This window comes from Phodopus roborovskii, unplaced genomic scaffold, assembly GCF_943737965.1.
Source record: "Phodopus roborovskii unplaced genomic scaffold, PHOROB, whole genome shotgun sequence".
NCBI lineage: Eukaryota > Metazoa > Chordata > Mammalia > Rodentia > Cricetidae > Phodopus > Phodopus roborovskii.
This window is the reverse complement of record NW_026126418.1, coordinates 17440496-17457364: the sequence shown is the minus strand read 5'-3', so window position 1 is coordinate 17457364 and position 16869 is coordinate 17440496. Positions and strand designations below refer to the sequence as shown.

General features: G+C 33.6%; 2 protein-coding genes across 2 annotated transcripts; both read right to left on the bottom strand.

Moving 5' to 3' along the window:
* Positions 1-1212: 1212 nt before the first annotated feature.
* Positions 1213-2166, bottom strand: LOC127221819 (olfactory receptor 4A5). Its single transcript, XM_051183813.1, has one exon. The coding sequence runs from the start codon at positions 2164-2166 to the stop codon at positions 1213-1215; it is 954 nt and encodes a 317-aa protein (XP_051039770.1).
* Positions 2167-8913: 6747 nt separating this feature from the next.
* Positions 8914-11813, bottom strand: LOC127221818 (olfactory receptor 4A47-like). Its single transcript, XM_051183812.1, has 2 exons — positions 10918-11813; positions 8914-9091 (listed from the first exon to the last, which is right to left on the bottom strand). The coding sequence occupies exons 1-2, from the start codon at positions 11811-11813 to the stop codon at positions 8914-8916; spliced, it is 1074 nt and encodes a 357-aa protein (XP_051039769.1).
* Positions 11814-16869: the final 5056 nt, after the last annotated feature.

Sequence of the window (16869 nt, the reverse complement as noted above, 5' to 3'; positions counted from 1 at the left end):
CATCTATGGGATGAGCTAAAAACAGAGCAATGGAAATCCCTGGCATCAATGAGGGTGACCCTAACAAAAATGCCTAGCAATAGGAATTAAAGAGACTCAACCAGCCATCTAATGCAACCAAGAAAGACTTCCAGTGAAGGCACTAGGACACCAACCCAACCACAAATCCTTCAACATACAATTTGTTCTGCCTACAAGATGGACTGGAGAAAAGATGAAACCACAGATTCTTAATTCAAAATATTATAAAAATAAACCTTATAGAGCCTTTGCTTCCCTCTGAAACTTTATGAGACAGGCCTCCATAATCTACTTCACTCTCAATATTTTTATTTTCTAAGATCTCAAAGAATATCCCACTGAGCTCTGAGAACTCCAAAGGTTTTCCAACTAAAAATTCAATTACCACCACAATCCTCCTAAAAACACATGTCTGAGCCAGGCACTGTGATACTACACTCCTACAAACGATGTTTGTCTTAATTAAATTTCTGTTGCTGTGACAAAATGCTATAACTAAAGCAACTTTGGGAAGAAAATGTTTATTCTATCTAACAGTTGCTGTCTATCATGAAGGGAAGTAAAGACTTGAGGCAGGAGTCCAGAGTTAGTGACTGAATCAGAGACTTTGCAGGAACTTTACTTAGTGGTTTGCTAGCTATTATTTGATCTTTTTTAAATATTACTTGCCCAGGAGTAGTAATTCCCACAATAGGCTAAGCCCTCTAATTCACAGGTATTTTTGAACAAAATATGTACATTATAAATATGACTTATTTTCTTGGTGAAAATAACTATGCTAACAATATTTAAATTCTTATAAAGTACTAGTACATTAAATTACAAGTTTGCATTCATCAAAATAGATGGCAATGGTGACACAAAACTCACAAACAAAAAAATCTTCTGATATAAAAAGTAATTAGTTCATAATACCACCCAAAATACCCAACAATAAAATTATAACAGAAGTACAATTTTTTGGAAACTGGACAAAAATAAAAATATTATACAGACATACAAAAGTTGGATACCCAGTAAACAAAAAGATGCGATCAATTTCAGTTGCAACAAAGAAAACCAAAATTGAGGTCTCATATGCATTTCAAACACAAAATTACCAAAGTTCTCACAATGACAAGTATTGGTACAAATAAAGAACATTAGAAGTCATACTGCTAAAATTAATTGCTGAATATTTATTTACCATTGTTAGCACGTACAGTGTGGAGACATTCTTATTATTAATGTAGTGAACATTTTACTCCACAGTTTTGCCATACAATTTTTAATCTCAAGGTTTCTCAGGGTATATATTAAAGGATTCAACATAGGAGTGAAAATTGTATAAAATACAGTAATATATTTATCAATAGGAAAGTTAGAGACAGGTCTAACATACATGAAAATGCAGGGAACAAAGAAAAGGACAACTACCATGATGTGGGAGCTGCAGGTGGACAGGGCTTTGTGCCTCCCTTCCTGACTATGAGTCTTAAGAGAGTTTAGAATGATTCCATAGGAGACAAGGAGGAGAATAAAAACCACTATAGACATTGCTCCATTATTGGCAACTACAGTGAGGCCAAGGAAGTAGGTGTCAGTGCATGCAAGTCCTAATAATGGGTACATGTCACAAGCAAAGTGGTCAATGATATTGGGTCCACAAAAAGGAAGTATATTCACAGAGATAACTTGAAGCAAAGCATGAGCAAATCCTCCAGCCCAGGATGTCATCAGTAAGAGAATGCAAACTTGCCGGTTCATGATGGTCAAATAGTGCAATGGTTTACAGATGGCCACATAGCGATCATAGGCCATCACCACCAAAATGAAGACCTCCGCACCACCAAATAAGTGTTCCACAAAAAGCTGAACAAGACAAGCCGTGAAGGAAATAGTCTTTTTATCACAAACTAAGTCTTTAAGTAACTTGGGCAAGATGGCAGTGGAGTAAACAGCATCCATGAGTGACAGAAAGGCAAGAAAGAAATACATTGGGGAACCCAAAGAGGGGCTGGCAATCACTGTCCCCACAATGAGCAGGTTACCCACCACTGTCACAATGTAGATAAGTAAAAACATAACAAACAATGCTTTCTGACCATCAGGATCCTGAGTGAGACCCAAAAGGATAAATTCTGTAACATTATTTTTCTGTCCCATTTACTCTACTATAAGATTTGTTTCAGACTATAAGCTCAGGAGAACAGGACCTGACAGCAGTAGTGACCAAAATCTGCATTTCAATTCTGCCAGAGGCACATCTTCATCAACACCTTCTCAGTGATTATCCATCATCGGTTATTGAGTAACCATCTGTTGAGTTCCTCTTGAGGATTATACATAGTTCTGCTCTAATAAATTTGCAGATATTAGGATTTCTCTCAAACCTAACTTATTTATATAAAAAGGAACATACAAATATGTCTTTCTCATTCAGATATCTAAAACTGGTTGTGGAAAACACATTACACCACAAAACACATAACAAATGCCTCAATATGATCTGTAGTACCCAAAACAAGAATGGCCCTGGATCATCCTCTCAATGCTATTATATTGTAACTATATACAGAGCCATGTTAGATTTCAACAGACTTTTATTTTTCAAATATATTTTATGAAATCTCATAAGTCTGTTTTGAACTGTGTCAAACAGCAAATACCACCTGTAGCAATTACTTTATTTGATTCTGATTGTCATGGTTCTCAGATGCCATGGTTCTGTTCATTTCATCACTGGCTCTCACATTTAGTATACACATTTACATGTACTGTAATTGTCTTACATCCTTTTACCCGAAATGGACTAACCCAAAACTGTCTCTTACTACTGTACCAGTTGAGGCTTTTCTTTTCAGAACTATTGTGATAATCTAGGTAATGAAACAGAAGAAATAGAAACTGAAATATGGATAGTGATACTTCTAGGTCCTAAGGTGTTAAAATAGAAATTCAGTGTCCAAAGCTCCAAATACAGAGTGTTCACAAAAATGTTATAACTAATGTGGGGGGGGGGGGGAAGGCATGGGTATGGATCATTTACTAAACATGTTACAAACATGACTCCATATGTACTAAGTTAAAGAAATTAGACAACATGATAAGAGCTTTTCCAGTTTCTTATTCTCCAGCACAATTTGTTCAAAGCTATCTTTTTTATGATATAGTCATACTTTTCTTTTTTCACATTTGTGTAATCAATCTATAAGGTTATATTCAATGTATTAATAACACTAAAATGGAATTATTGGATATGATAATGACAATAATTAAGACTTTAGATTTATTATTTATAATGTACTATGAAGTAATCCCTGACACACTCTGAAAAAGAGCATGGCACAGTATTGAATCATGTAGACTTTGGGTCATGTACTTGTGTTACACTGTGAAGATTATTCACTTACTACATATATTATCTTACTACAAGGATCTACAACATCTTAGTGTGCTTTGTTTAGTTTTGAGTTTTTTTTTTCAAGCTCTGCTCACTATCTGTGTTAGAGGTACTGTTCTTGTGTCACTGTATTAGTTACAAGAAACCATGGGAATCTCTGTTAATGATTATTGCAAACATACTCCTGGGTAGAAAAAATAGTCTCCAACGGCCTAATAATCAACATTCAGGACATAGATTAAAAGTATATTACAAATTTTGTGTCATATCAGTTACCTGTGAAGAGAAACAAGCAAGAGAAAATTCATCTGCATGATTTAAGAGTGGGTAAGGCCACTTTCTTCAGACAGGCAGCATGATGAACCTTCTACACAATTCAAAAACATTTCTATTGTTACCTGGTATAGAAAATCTACAGTTGCCATATTTGAAGCTTCAGACTGGTGAAGGCAAACATGTGATAGAGCATAACCAAAGGAAAACATCCAGTTCTACCACTTTCAAATATTATTTTCTGTATTTTTAAGCACTTTTCACTCTTTAATCAGCAGTGGGTTCCACCAGAACAATTTTATAAAAGTCATTACACCAAAAGTAAGAACAGAGTCCTTCAGCCATGTCATATTTAAACTCGTGTAAACTATACTATAGATTATTAAAGGTATGATTCCAAAAAAGTTGGAAAATATGAATACTTTCCATTTAAATTTTTGTTAATTATTTTTAAAAACTTAATAATTAAATAAGCATAAATATCTATTTTAAAAATTAGCCTTATATTTCTGGAACTATTTTCAACCATAAAGAAGAATGAAGCTATAATCTTTACAGGAATACTAATCAAACTAGAAATGATTATATTAACTAATTAAGTCTATATCTGAAATACTAATATTAAATTTTTTTGTTTGTTGTTTCCAAAATAGTCATACAAAAGTCAACTTGTATGTGTACAGGTGGTGTGACTATAAAACTGAAGCTCTCTGAATAAATGATAAAAGTGAGAGGCAGAAGGGTGTAAAGAATGCAAGTAGATGGCTATGAAGGAAATAGGCTCAAAGTATGTTAAATATTTACTAGAAAATGATCTTATCAAAGTCAGCAAAATAAAATGTAATTTTTTTAATTTTTAATTAAAATGTCTTACAATACTAATGTGACAAATCTAAATGAATGAGGTACTTCCCTGTGGATTACTCTTTACATACATAATGCCATATTGAAGAATTTTAGCTACATAGACAAGCACAATTCCAAACAACGCATGGATATGGGTTTTGTGTGTAGCCAAAAGATGGACATTGGTTTACCCACATGCTACGCACTTAGAATGACAAGCAATTCTAAATATCTTCATTTAAAATTTATCTAAAAATAGTTATGTGCAATAAACTAACACAATAAATCAATTTCTGTTTTTTAATATATACACCATATTTCACTTGTTATTTGGTAAAATAGAAAATAAATCAAATAAGTCTATAACAAAAATCACTCTGCTTATTCTGATTGTGGGTGTGTGGTTTTGTGTGCTTTTGTTTAATGTTTTAAATTTATATATTTCCTATGGGAATGTATGACCTTTAAGACATTAGCAAAGGAATATTTAATTAATGTGCTTTCTTACTGCCATCATAAACATATGTCTTAGGTCTAATTTTTGTTGTGGAAAATAAAGGGTCTTTTGCTGTATTGATTACAAAATCTTCACGTGTTTATGTGACTTTTATAATATGTGGTAACTTAACAGCTGTTCAGTAAACATTATCAATTAGCTTCATTCAACACATTTCCACAAGATTTCTCTTTATCTCAATGTTTTTGAGAGATATAAGTGTGTCTAAGTGAATATCTAAAATTTAAAAAAAATCTAAATATAACATCAATACTTACTGTAAAAGAGAGTTAGATGGTCACATCTTCTGGGAAAATATCTTCCAAAAAAAAAAAAAAAAAGAATCTGTGTTTATGCAAGTACATAAAAGTTCATACAGTAAGCAGAAATAAATTTGTACAACTCCATTATTTACTGACATAAAAATTTTGATCTTTAAATGAATTATGTGACTTTTTCTATTTTCAGGCCACTGAAGTGAAACAAACAAAGCAGGTCTTGCTTTATTTTTTTTTTTTATATTTTTTATTTTTTGTCTTGCTTAAAGGACTAAGATAGCACCGACCTCCCTCACAAATATATTACTACTCTCTTTAAAGATACTGAAGTACAATCTCACTAAGAACCCCCTTTCCTGATAGAATTGTGTCCTTGTATGTACAAGGTCTAGGAAAATTGAAACTTTCGACAAACATGAATAAATAATGATAAACACTACAAGAAAAACATCAAGAACTAAATATCACATCAAAGTGTGCTCCCATATTTAAGTTTTCAAAGGCTTCTATATCATTTAATTAGGGAAAAGAAAGTTCTTCTGTTTATATTAGCTGTGTGGACTCATATAGATTTTAGTACATGAGCTACTTAGAGTATTTGGAACAAATTCAAATGAAGCAATGTCTCTTGAACAGCCTTCTTCTCTTCTGTAATCCCCGGAGGTAAGAGCCTCACACCTTGCCAACAATGAGGAGCTAATTCCAAAGATTATTTGGAAAACCTATAACATGAAAAGAAAATTTCCAAAGTGCAATGTATAGAAACTAGGAGTTGTTATTGATATATTTATTGCCTGTATATAATGTATATAGCTATTGTACTAATTGTATATAGTTTTTCTTATATTACTTATAACCATTTTATAGTTTTAGACAAAGAAAGGGAAATGTATGATATCTTGTGTTATGTACACAGAAGTTACTGTCTCATCTGGTCCTGCAGATATGTAGTTCCAAATAAACACACAATTAATTATAAATTGTTTGGCCAATGGCTCTTACTAGCTAGCTCTCTCTTAATTACTAACCCATATTATTAATCTGTGTATCTCCACATGACATTATCTTACTGGAGAATGCCCAGAAGTCCCACTTTCTCAGTACCTACATGGCATTTCCTTGACTTACCTTTCTCTATTCCTGTTTGAATTTCTCATCTGCCTAAATCCTGCCTGTACATGGGCCAAAACAGCTTTAGTTATCAATCAATAAGAGAAACATTGATCCACAGAATACAGAAGTACATCCCCAGCAGTATAATAAATAAATCTTGCCTGAAGATCAGAGGACAGAGCTAGCCATTTCCTAAACATAGAGGTTTGGAAGTCTGTATAGACAGGCAGGAAGTAAGATGAATGGGCAGAGAGGAATGTAGGTGGGAGGAGACAGAAATTAGGTTTCTTTTCAGTGTGAGGAATTTTTAGAGGTTAGAGCTCTAGTAAGTATCTGCTTTCAGTTTTCACCCCCTAATATCTGACTCTGGGTTGGACAAATTCAGAGAAAGTACTCCATATCTATCTTATCTTGGTGAGTCGAAAAGTTTGTATGTAATTCATTTTCTATTTCAATTATCTTTTAATGTCTCTTACCTTATACCCTTTATGTTTCTTAGTGGATTTCTTTTCTGATTCTGGCAACAAGCTATTACTAAAAGGCCTTCAATTCCATCAAATAATGGAAAGAAAATAATATTACCTAAGTAAGAAGGAAGCCTTAGCATGAAACTTCCAAAATATGTGAGAAATGACAGAAACACTTAGCTACCTCAACAGTCACCCAAGGTTCCTCAGCAACATTGGGGAATCTATCTTCAGCCTATCATATTTGAAAGACTTTTGCATGAAGGAGGATATTCTGAAGGGCTGTCCTACTTTGTCTTGGCAAATTTTGGCAGTACTTCCTTTTGTGTCCAGCTCATACAATTTGGAAAGCATAATGTAGGCAGTAGAAGCAAAAGCACTTTACTGTCCAGTGTCTAACATTTTCCACAAAGAAAATAAGCCCCATGTGGATTTTCTTTGATGCCCATCCTCTTCTCTGAATTAGGTTGATACTGCCAGAAACAGACGTGGCTCACTGTCATGTAAACAGTAAAGAACCTTTGTTACTAAAACATCTTAAATGACATATTCTGTAGATTTCTGAAGTGTTTGAAGTTGAACTGCCAATCTAAAATATATCTTTGTTTGGCCTTAGAAATATACCTAATATAACTACAAGTTCATTTGAAATAGGTGACTAATTGCTAACCTGCATGTCCTTATTATCCTAACTTTTTGGTAAAAATAACTTTCAAAGACTAAACATTTGTATTACATTGCTAAATGACTTGAACAAGATTAGAAATAAATGTACAGTGTGTTTTAACAAAAATAATCTCAACCTTTATCAATATTCAAATAAATCAAATCAAATGTGAAATATTAAAAAAAGAATACATAATGATGTATTTGCAATAGGCAAGTTATAATTAAACCAGCATGAAATGGCAACAGCCTTGGTCTGTAGTAAAGGACAGGAAAACAAATCATGGTCTTAATCAGAAGAAAAAGCCTTGATGTGCTGATGCTGACAGCCCTGGCTTCTGGATCTCTTTGAGCTGAAAATTTAGAGAAAAAGGGGCTTTTGATTAAGGCTTAGATCTTCATGAGATGTATCCATAATGGTCTTCATTCTCTTCATCTTATCCTTTAAGTTATCTCTAATATTAAACAATTATTGCTATTAGAAAGACCTTGTAATCTTCCTAAAATTTACAGAGCAGAAGGCCTTCTAAAATATTCTCTTATTTTAGCTTTTCATCAATCTAGTGAGCACATATACCCCAAGAATTTAGATACATCTTGGTTCGTCTGTGTCACAAAGACTTAGCTAAATATGGGCAAAAACTGTTAGGTGTTGGCCTTATTTTAAAAAAGCATATAAATTTTATGAAAGAAATTTGTAGGATCAAAGGTATTATTTTCAAGATAAAGACTGTTACTAGTCTGATTTTTTTAAAGATAATTTTTATTATTTTGTTGACAATTTCATAAGTGGGTACAATAAGTTTTGATCAAGTTCATACCCAATCCATTCCTCCAACTCCTCCTAGGATGTCACGGCTACATATCCCTCCCATCTTCATGTCTTATTTATTTGTGTATTATATATTCCACTGTGTTCAACAAGACAGTTTATGTGAGCATTAATGAAGGGCCATTCAATGCAGCATTAGTAATGGACCAGGAGACACACACTGAAGAAAAATTCTCTCACCCAGAAACTGTTAACTGACAATAGCTCCTCAGCTGGAGAAGTGCCCTGTGAAGCCCTCCCTCATACATTGTGGAATACTAAATGACTTGATTTTGTGCAGCTGCTATGTGTTCATAAATGCAATGACCCTGTCATGTATAGAAGATTGTGTATTGCAGCTATATTCCCCAAAATCTGGTTTTTACAATCTTTTTTGCTTCCAAAGAATAGGACTCTGAATTTTTCTTTCATGTGTGGTAGCAATCAGTGAATATGAGAAAAGTCATTAGAAGCCTCTCACCTCTGTGGAATAACTTGACTGGTTCTAAAAGTTACAGGATTTCTACAAAAGATATGGTATAAAAATGCTGTTAACATATTTAAAATAGTAAAACTATAAATGGCAGGTATGAAAAGAAGAGCTGAATTAGTGAGTTCTGAAACACTCTATTTGGTAGTTCTTCTGTATATGTGGTAGGTATTAGTTCTAAAGTATGGGTATTTTGTAGTTTGAAGGTTTGCTTTCTTTCATAACCAGAAGAAACTGTCTCACTCCAGTACCTATTTTCCTCTGTCTTTTACAATCTTTCACTTTCCTCACCACTTTATAGATGGTTCCTGGGCCTTGAGAGTAATTACATAGATTTCTTAAAACAAAAACATGCAATTTATTTACCAGCTAAATATATGTGGAAAAAGTTATCTTTCCTCATACTCTGCCCACTACTCTGTTCCCAACTCATTTCATTTGTGTTTGAATGATGGGTTAATAAATTTGTCATTATTATTTGATGAAGATTTTCTGGTGAAAACATTAATATAATTTAAGTATAGAATCAAGTCATCTGCAATGATGGATATTTTGATTTTTCAATATAAAAACCCCCGAAATAAATATAGATATGCATATTACATATAAGGGTAAAATTGTCATGCAATAATTAGAAAATGTATTACTAAAATAAAAGAAAGTATTGTAGAAATAACTACAAATAGAAGATATATTTAATACACATGACAATGTGGGAGTAGTTGAACAGAGAACCTAAAGAATTCCACCAAACAAATTATATTAGAAAACTGTTTAGGGTTAAGTACATCAAATTTGTTCTAAATGGAATATCTCCATCTAATGCCTCCAATCATGGCTCACGGACCTATGCAGAAGAGGAGGTAGAATGATTATAAAAACCAGAGATGGTAGATGAATTTAAGGACAATGTTTTCAAAGCACTGATGCAGCTATAGAATCATAGAGATTAAGAAAACATGCATAAAAACTGTACAGATTCAAGTAACACAAAATTACAGTAATGAAAATAGAAAGTGACCTCTGACAGTATGACCAGGATGTATACCTGGTGCTCAAAAAGTCTTCAGGATCACAATTCCCATGGAGAGATACACCCTTACCTAGAGACAAGAGGGAGGGCTTAAGCCCTACCCCAAATGATTTGACAGATTTTGATGATCTCTCCTAGAAGGCCTTACCCTCTGTGGGGAGTAAGTGGGGAATGGGATAGGAGGGGAAGTTCAGGGGACATGGGAGGATGGGAGGGAGAGGGAACGGGGATTGATAAGTAAAATAAGAAAAAATATGAAAAAAATTTAAAAACACTAACATTGGGAAGAAAAAGAAGAAAAAAAAAAGAGACAGAGAAAATAGAAAGTGGATACAAAGGCCCCTACTTAACCTACAATCTACCTATAACTGATAACTGCTGGGAGAGGAAAGAAAAATATTTAAATGGCTTGTTATGCATATCAACCCCATTCCATGACAAGCCTCATGCAAAGAGTAGTTAGCAAACAGAAAATAAACTCCCAGGTGTGTTTGTTTGGTTTGTACTGTGTGCATGGAGGAGGTTGTTTAGTTAGTTTGACATTTTTATTTGTTGGGGTTTTTTTTATTTATTTAGTGTGATGGTTTTTCATGTTTAGTTTTGAAAGGTTGAGAGAGAAAGTACATAAAGAAACAGGGAGATAGAGACAGAATATGAAGTTTGTTGAAAGGGGAAGGTAGAAGGATCTAGAAAGATATTGGAAAGAAGAAAAACATCAAAACACTGTGGGAAAATTTTTAAGGAAAATTATTTATTGAAAATTTAACAAACTAAAATACACAATTCATCAAAAAGGTAAAAAAGGATGGCAAAAAAATGAATGATACTATGAATAGCTATACTAATTATGAAAAAAGGACAACAAAGTATATTTACAAATAAAATTCACAATACAAATAGTGTCACAATAAGAAGTATTGGTATAAATGTTCGAGATGAAACACACACTTCTACAAGTTCTTCATGATAGTTGCCTAGTGCTTAGAGAAAAGCCAGCAAAAAGAAAGTCTGATTCTACCAGGGCTTGAAAGATTTTCCAGGAGTTTTTCCATAGATTTTTTCATCTCCGAGTTTCTCAAAGTATATATTAAAGGATTCAACATGGGAGTGACAACAGTATAAAATACAGTGATGGATTTGTCAATAGGAAAACTAGAAACTGGCCTAGCATACATGAAAATACAGGGGACAAAAAAGAGGAAAACCACAGTGATATGGGAGGTACAGGTGAATAGAGCTTTGCGTCTCCCTTCCTGACTGTGATTCTTGAGAGATCTTAAAATGATTCCATAGGAGAGGAGGAGGAGGACAAAGATCACTATACACATGGCCCCATTATTGACAATGGCAGAGAGGCCAATGGCGTAGGTGTCAGTGCATGCAAGTAGCAATAGTGGATACGTGTCACAGCCAAAATGGTCAATGATATTGGGACCACAGAAAGGAAGTTTACACACAACAAGAACTTGAAACATAGCATGTGCAAAACCTCCCGCCCAGGCTATCAGTAAGAAAAGGATACATACACGTCGATTCATGATAATCAGATAATGCAGGGGTTTACAGATGGCCACATATCGATCATAGGCCATTGCTACCAGAATGACAATGTCAACACCACCAAATAAATGATCTATAAAGAGCTGGCTTATGCAAGCTGTGAAGGAGATGGTCTTTTTAACACAGAGCAAATCTGACATCAACTTGGGTGTGATGGCAGTGGAATAAACAGCATCCATGAGTGACAGAGAAGCAAGGAAGAAGTACATTGGGGAACCCAAGGAGGGGCTGACAATCACTGTCCCCACGATGAGCAGGTTGCCCACCATTGTCACAATGTAGATGAGTAAAAACATAACAAATAATGCCTTTTTCCCAGCAGGATCCTGAGTGAATCCCAGCAGGACAAATTCTGTGACATTGTTGTTTTGGCCCATTTAATCTTATATCAGGCTTGTTCCAGAAAAAAAAAATTATCACAGAACAGGACCTGCCACTAAGTTTAACTCAATATCGGTGAATCTCTAGACAGAAAAGCAGACAGCACTATCTCTTTCCTCCATACCTTTAAAAGTAGTTATTTAAAGCACATTACACCTTGGCATTGATAGAAGCAATTGAACAGAGAAAAAGTCTCTCCTTTAAAGTTAAAAATTTATTGTGGCATTAAACACAAATATGTCAAATAATAAAGAGGAAGACTTTGTGCTTCTAATGCTATGGATGATATTTTAAAATATGAACTTGTGTAGAGCCCCCAAAGCATTGGTCCTTAAGGATCCATGTCAGTGTTTTTATATTGCACTCTCAGGCACTACATATCAAAAGATAATTTTAGTCATCATATATGTCACTTATTCTAAAAAGAATAATTAGATTTGAACTGCACCAAATGTGTCCAATATTATTGAGCACACAATTATCTATAGCATCTGAACTGACATATTTTAGTAGGTACAGTTGTTATTAATTAGTAACACAATTATATCTACCAGCAGGTTTTCCTCAAGTATTTTCACTTTAACTGTACTAACCCATCACTCTCACAAAATCCTGCCTTTGCAGACAGCATAATTTTACTGACCTCTCAGGAAAAGCTAAGCAGAGAGACAGAAGGAAATAGAAAAGACAGGATGAATATTAAGTAAAACATAGGTTTTTCTTAATATACCCTCGATGTTCAGTGTCCCCACATGTGAATTCATTGTCTGGATCTCCAACAGCAGAACAGTCAAAGAAAATACACAACCAGAGTTCAAAGGCGATGGCTGGGTTCATTTTCTAAACATAATTACAAATATATCTCTATTTCACTCCTAAAAACAAGAGGATAAGACAATATTTCAGAGTACTTCCTAGTCTCACAGTCTCTAAAGGTCTATAGCACTTTTTCTTTTGCCCTCTTCCCTTTCTCTTCTGTTCTCATTTTCAATTTTTTGCCCCCTCATGAATGACACTAATAATGTAAAATGGAATTTAAGAACTACCATGACAGAATATATCTCTATTTTCATTGTACATGGTGTAGCAATAAAGAATGTGAGAAATACTTACACGGAAAAGAACAGTGAAGAAAGCTATGGACCCAGAAGTCACACACCTGGTGACAGCATGAGGTTCATTCATTTGTATCGCCCTGATCTTGGACGTATTAGTAAGTCTTCCTCCTCCTCTGATTCACAATTTATACCACAGGGACTTCTATAACATCCATCTGCTAGTGAGATCTGTTGGTGTTCTTATGAAATGCCTACATACTACCCATCCCATCAGCCATCTTAGTGTTTACTGCATCATCAGCTAAAAATAAATAATGGAATATCAGTCCACTTAAAAGTAACATAGACATAGTCTGGGTTAGGAAACACAGCATATGTATACCTCATGAACTACTTTCTGGACTTGAAATAAAATAATGTATCTTAGGAATTGTTTCTTTCATATATTTTCTGAGTCATTTATCAGGAGTTAAATGTTATCAATATTTACCTGTGAAGAAATGTGTTTGGACTAACAGCAAGCAAATTATCATTTGCATGAAATTGGTAACAAAGAAGGACATGTGCAGAGTTGGAGCAGCTGTAGAAGTAGCTGGGACATATCTTATGCATGACTCATTCACATTTATCCTCCCATACAAGTCAAAAAATCTATCATTGTCATTCTTGAAGTTACCAACTGCCAAAGACATGCCTGTCACAGAACATAGGATTATCATATCACTTATGTGCAATCAACGTCCTACATTTTACTTCTACACAGTTTGGTGGTTTTCAGTATTGATAACCATTAGTTTTCCAGAGGCAAAACCTTCTAGTCTTATATATGTAATAGTAAAAAGAACAGAGTACATAATCTACACAAAACTAGACATATATAATGTATATTACCAAAAGGTTGATTCTATAAACACTAAAGTATAGCATGACTGCTTTGATTTTGAACTATTGTTAATACACTTCTTGAAAAATAATAGTATAAGTCACTAATAATAACATGCCGTTTTAAATAATTGTCTTATAATTTAAAACATATTTTGCCTAGCAATGAAATTTTATCACCTATAAGGAGTGTAAACATATATCACTTGACAAAACACAGATACAAGGGGAAATAAATGCATTAGTCAATTTAACTCAGTACCAAAAGAAACAACATTATATTTTCTCCAATTTTTGAGTTTTAGACTTTTAGTTGATAAAAAGTCATATACTCATAGAAGACATGAGAGTAGAAGGTAAATTATCCAGAGAAATTATGCCCTTTTTAATACCATCTATTGTCGTACACAATACCAAACTAACAAGCATCTGTGTAGCAGAAGAGGCATTCTTATACATTTTCTCCATTTACATGTACTACCATATACATTGAGCAACTTTAATATATATTCATAAAATACAATATTAAATATAATAGATTTGATCTAGAGCATCTTAGGTACTTGTGAGGATACAGAATTTTTAATTTCCCTGTTTAAATTATCTAAAGTCATTATGCATCCTTTTAAACAAGCACACAAAACAAGTCACATAAAACAAATATAATGAATCACTGTCATCTGTAATATGTGAAATATTTCATTTGCTATCTGTCAAAATGAAACAAAACCATGCTACCAACTCATCCACACATGCAAAAAAAATGAGTAATCTGTAATACATAACAAATATCCTTGAATTTTGGATTAATTTCTTTGTTTAGAATCTTAATTTTCCAATTTAGATACTTCCTTTGATACCATATTTCTTAAAATATCCACTGACTTTCAGTGTATAACAGGAATCTTAGCTTGCATTCCCTCTTTGTGGTCATGTACTCACAACATGATCCTAATTTTGTTCATAAAAATTGAAAAATATTTTGCTGGTAGAGCTGTAATTATTCCATGTGCCTATATGACTTCACAGACTCCATGACAACATATGAACATATAATAGATGAGTATAGAGTATGAAGAGACAGCTGAAAACATATTTCACAAAAATTACTATTATCTTAGTCTTTCAGAGAAATATAAGGATACCCAACTTAAAATTTAAATGCAAAATATTTTAATTTAATGTTAAGACTTACTCAGATGTGTAGGTGGTAATTGTCACAGTCTAAGGAAATTTCTTCATAAAAATACAAAGATGTATTATTTTCATGTGTATAAAAAGTTCACCTGATAATCAGCAATTGTTAACACTCTTTATATTGTCAAGTTAATTAAAGTTCACAACCCTACAATTACTTGTAATAATTTTTGTCTTTTGTGTCAGTTGTGCTAAAAGAATCCAAAAAGTCTTGATTTTATGTAGTACATCAGCATCCATGTGGCTCACAAGCAAGCCAGGAACTCAACATGAAAAAAAAAATTGTGGTTTGATACTGAATTATTAATGATGAAATTTTCTCTTGACTACATCCAGAAGTATTCTGTCTATATCATTCAAATAAAATCTCTGTAAAATTGTGTCCTTTCTTATGAAAAAAAATATTCCCTACACATCATAGAAGACCTCAAGATATTAAGACCATCTATACACTGTCATACTGATGAATAAAGCATAAAGACAGGATGCATCAAGGGATAAATACCAGAGGCTTGCTGGGTCAATTGATCAGGAAAACATTTCTTCCATTTATATTCACAGTACTCTCAAGGAATTTTCCATGCACCGTTGCTATTTATATAGAAACTTTTGTTAAAATAATTGGAACAAATTAAAATGAGATCATCTCTTGTGAACATAATTCTTCTTAATAATCCCTAGAGGTAAAAGCCTTGAATATTGCCAAGAATGATTAGCAAAAAGCCAAGCTTCCACTACCACACTCTATACCAAGACTTTCAGTCACTTCTCCAGAGTCTAGCTTGCTTAATACTCAGGGCAACCACCTTGTCAGTTCTCTGCAATCAGCAAAGTCAACCCCAGTTTCAACATCCAGTTGCATGTCCTATTATAACTAAACATACCTGTGTGTTAGCTGAGCTCTATCCCATCTCAGGGTACCACTCACTGTGATTCATCCTAATCTTACCAATACTACCTGTGCCACAGATAACTTCTAGGCTTCCACCAGAATCTGCCTCATCCACTCTTTTTATTCAACTCACCAGATATAGCCTAGTTTCAGAACAAGTTCACCAATCCTAACCTGGACTTCCCTGCCTCCATGCCAAGGGAACTCTAGGCTTCAGCCAAGATCCTCCTTGCCTATCTACCAAACCACAAGATTCTTGCATATTGATCTAAACCCATTCTTATCTCTCTGTACTCTGCCAACTTGTACACCCTATCCAAACAACTTCTTCTACTCAAGACAAATTCAAATCCCAGACACAATCTATCCCTATTCCTCTATCCATAAAAAAAATTCAGAACTAACAAAAGAAGTACATAGGCCCATCATCATAAGAATGCCAACAATATGAAAGTTCAAGTAACTTTAACTATTTTAACCCTAGCCATCCATGAGCATGACTCTCCATCTTCTGATATAATTTTTAATTTCTTTCTTAATATACCTGAATTTTTATCACACAAGTCTTTCTTTTGATTGGTAATAGTTACCCCAAGATACTTTATATTTTTAAGACTATTGTGAATGGATCTGGTTCCCTGATAATCTTTCTCAACTCATTGTAATTTGTATAAAGGAGGGCTAGTGATAATTTAGTTAATCTTGTATCCAACCTATTTGATGAGAATGTTTATGAGCTGTAGAAGTTCTCTGATGCAATTTTTATGATCACTTACATACATTATCAAATGGCCATCTTACCAAAACAATCTATAGATTCGATGTAATCCCCATAAAAATTCCAACATAATTCTTTACAGACATTGAAAGGACAATTCTCAAATTCATATGGGAAAAGAAAAAACCAAGATAGCTAAATAATAATAAACAATAAAGAACACTTCAGGTGTTACTATCCTTGATTTTAAGTTGTACTGCCAGCTATAGTAATAAAAGCTGCATGGTAATGGCATAAAAACAGAT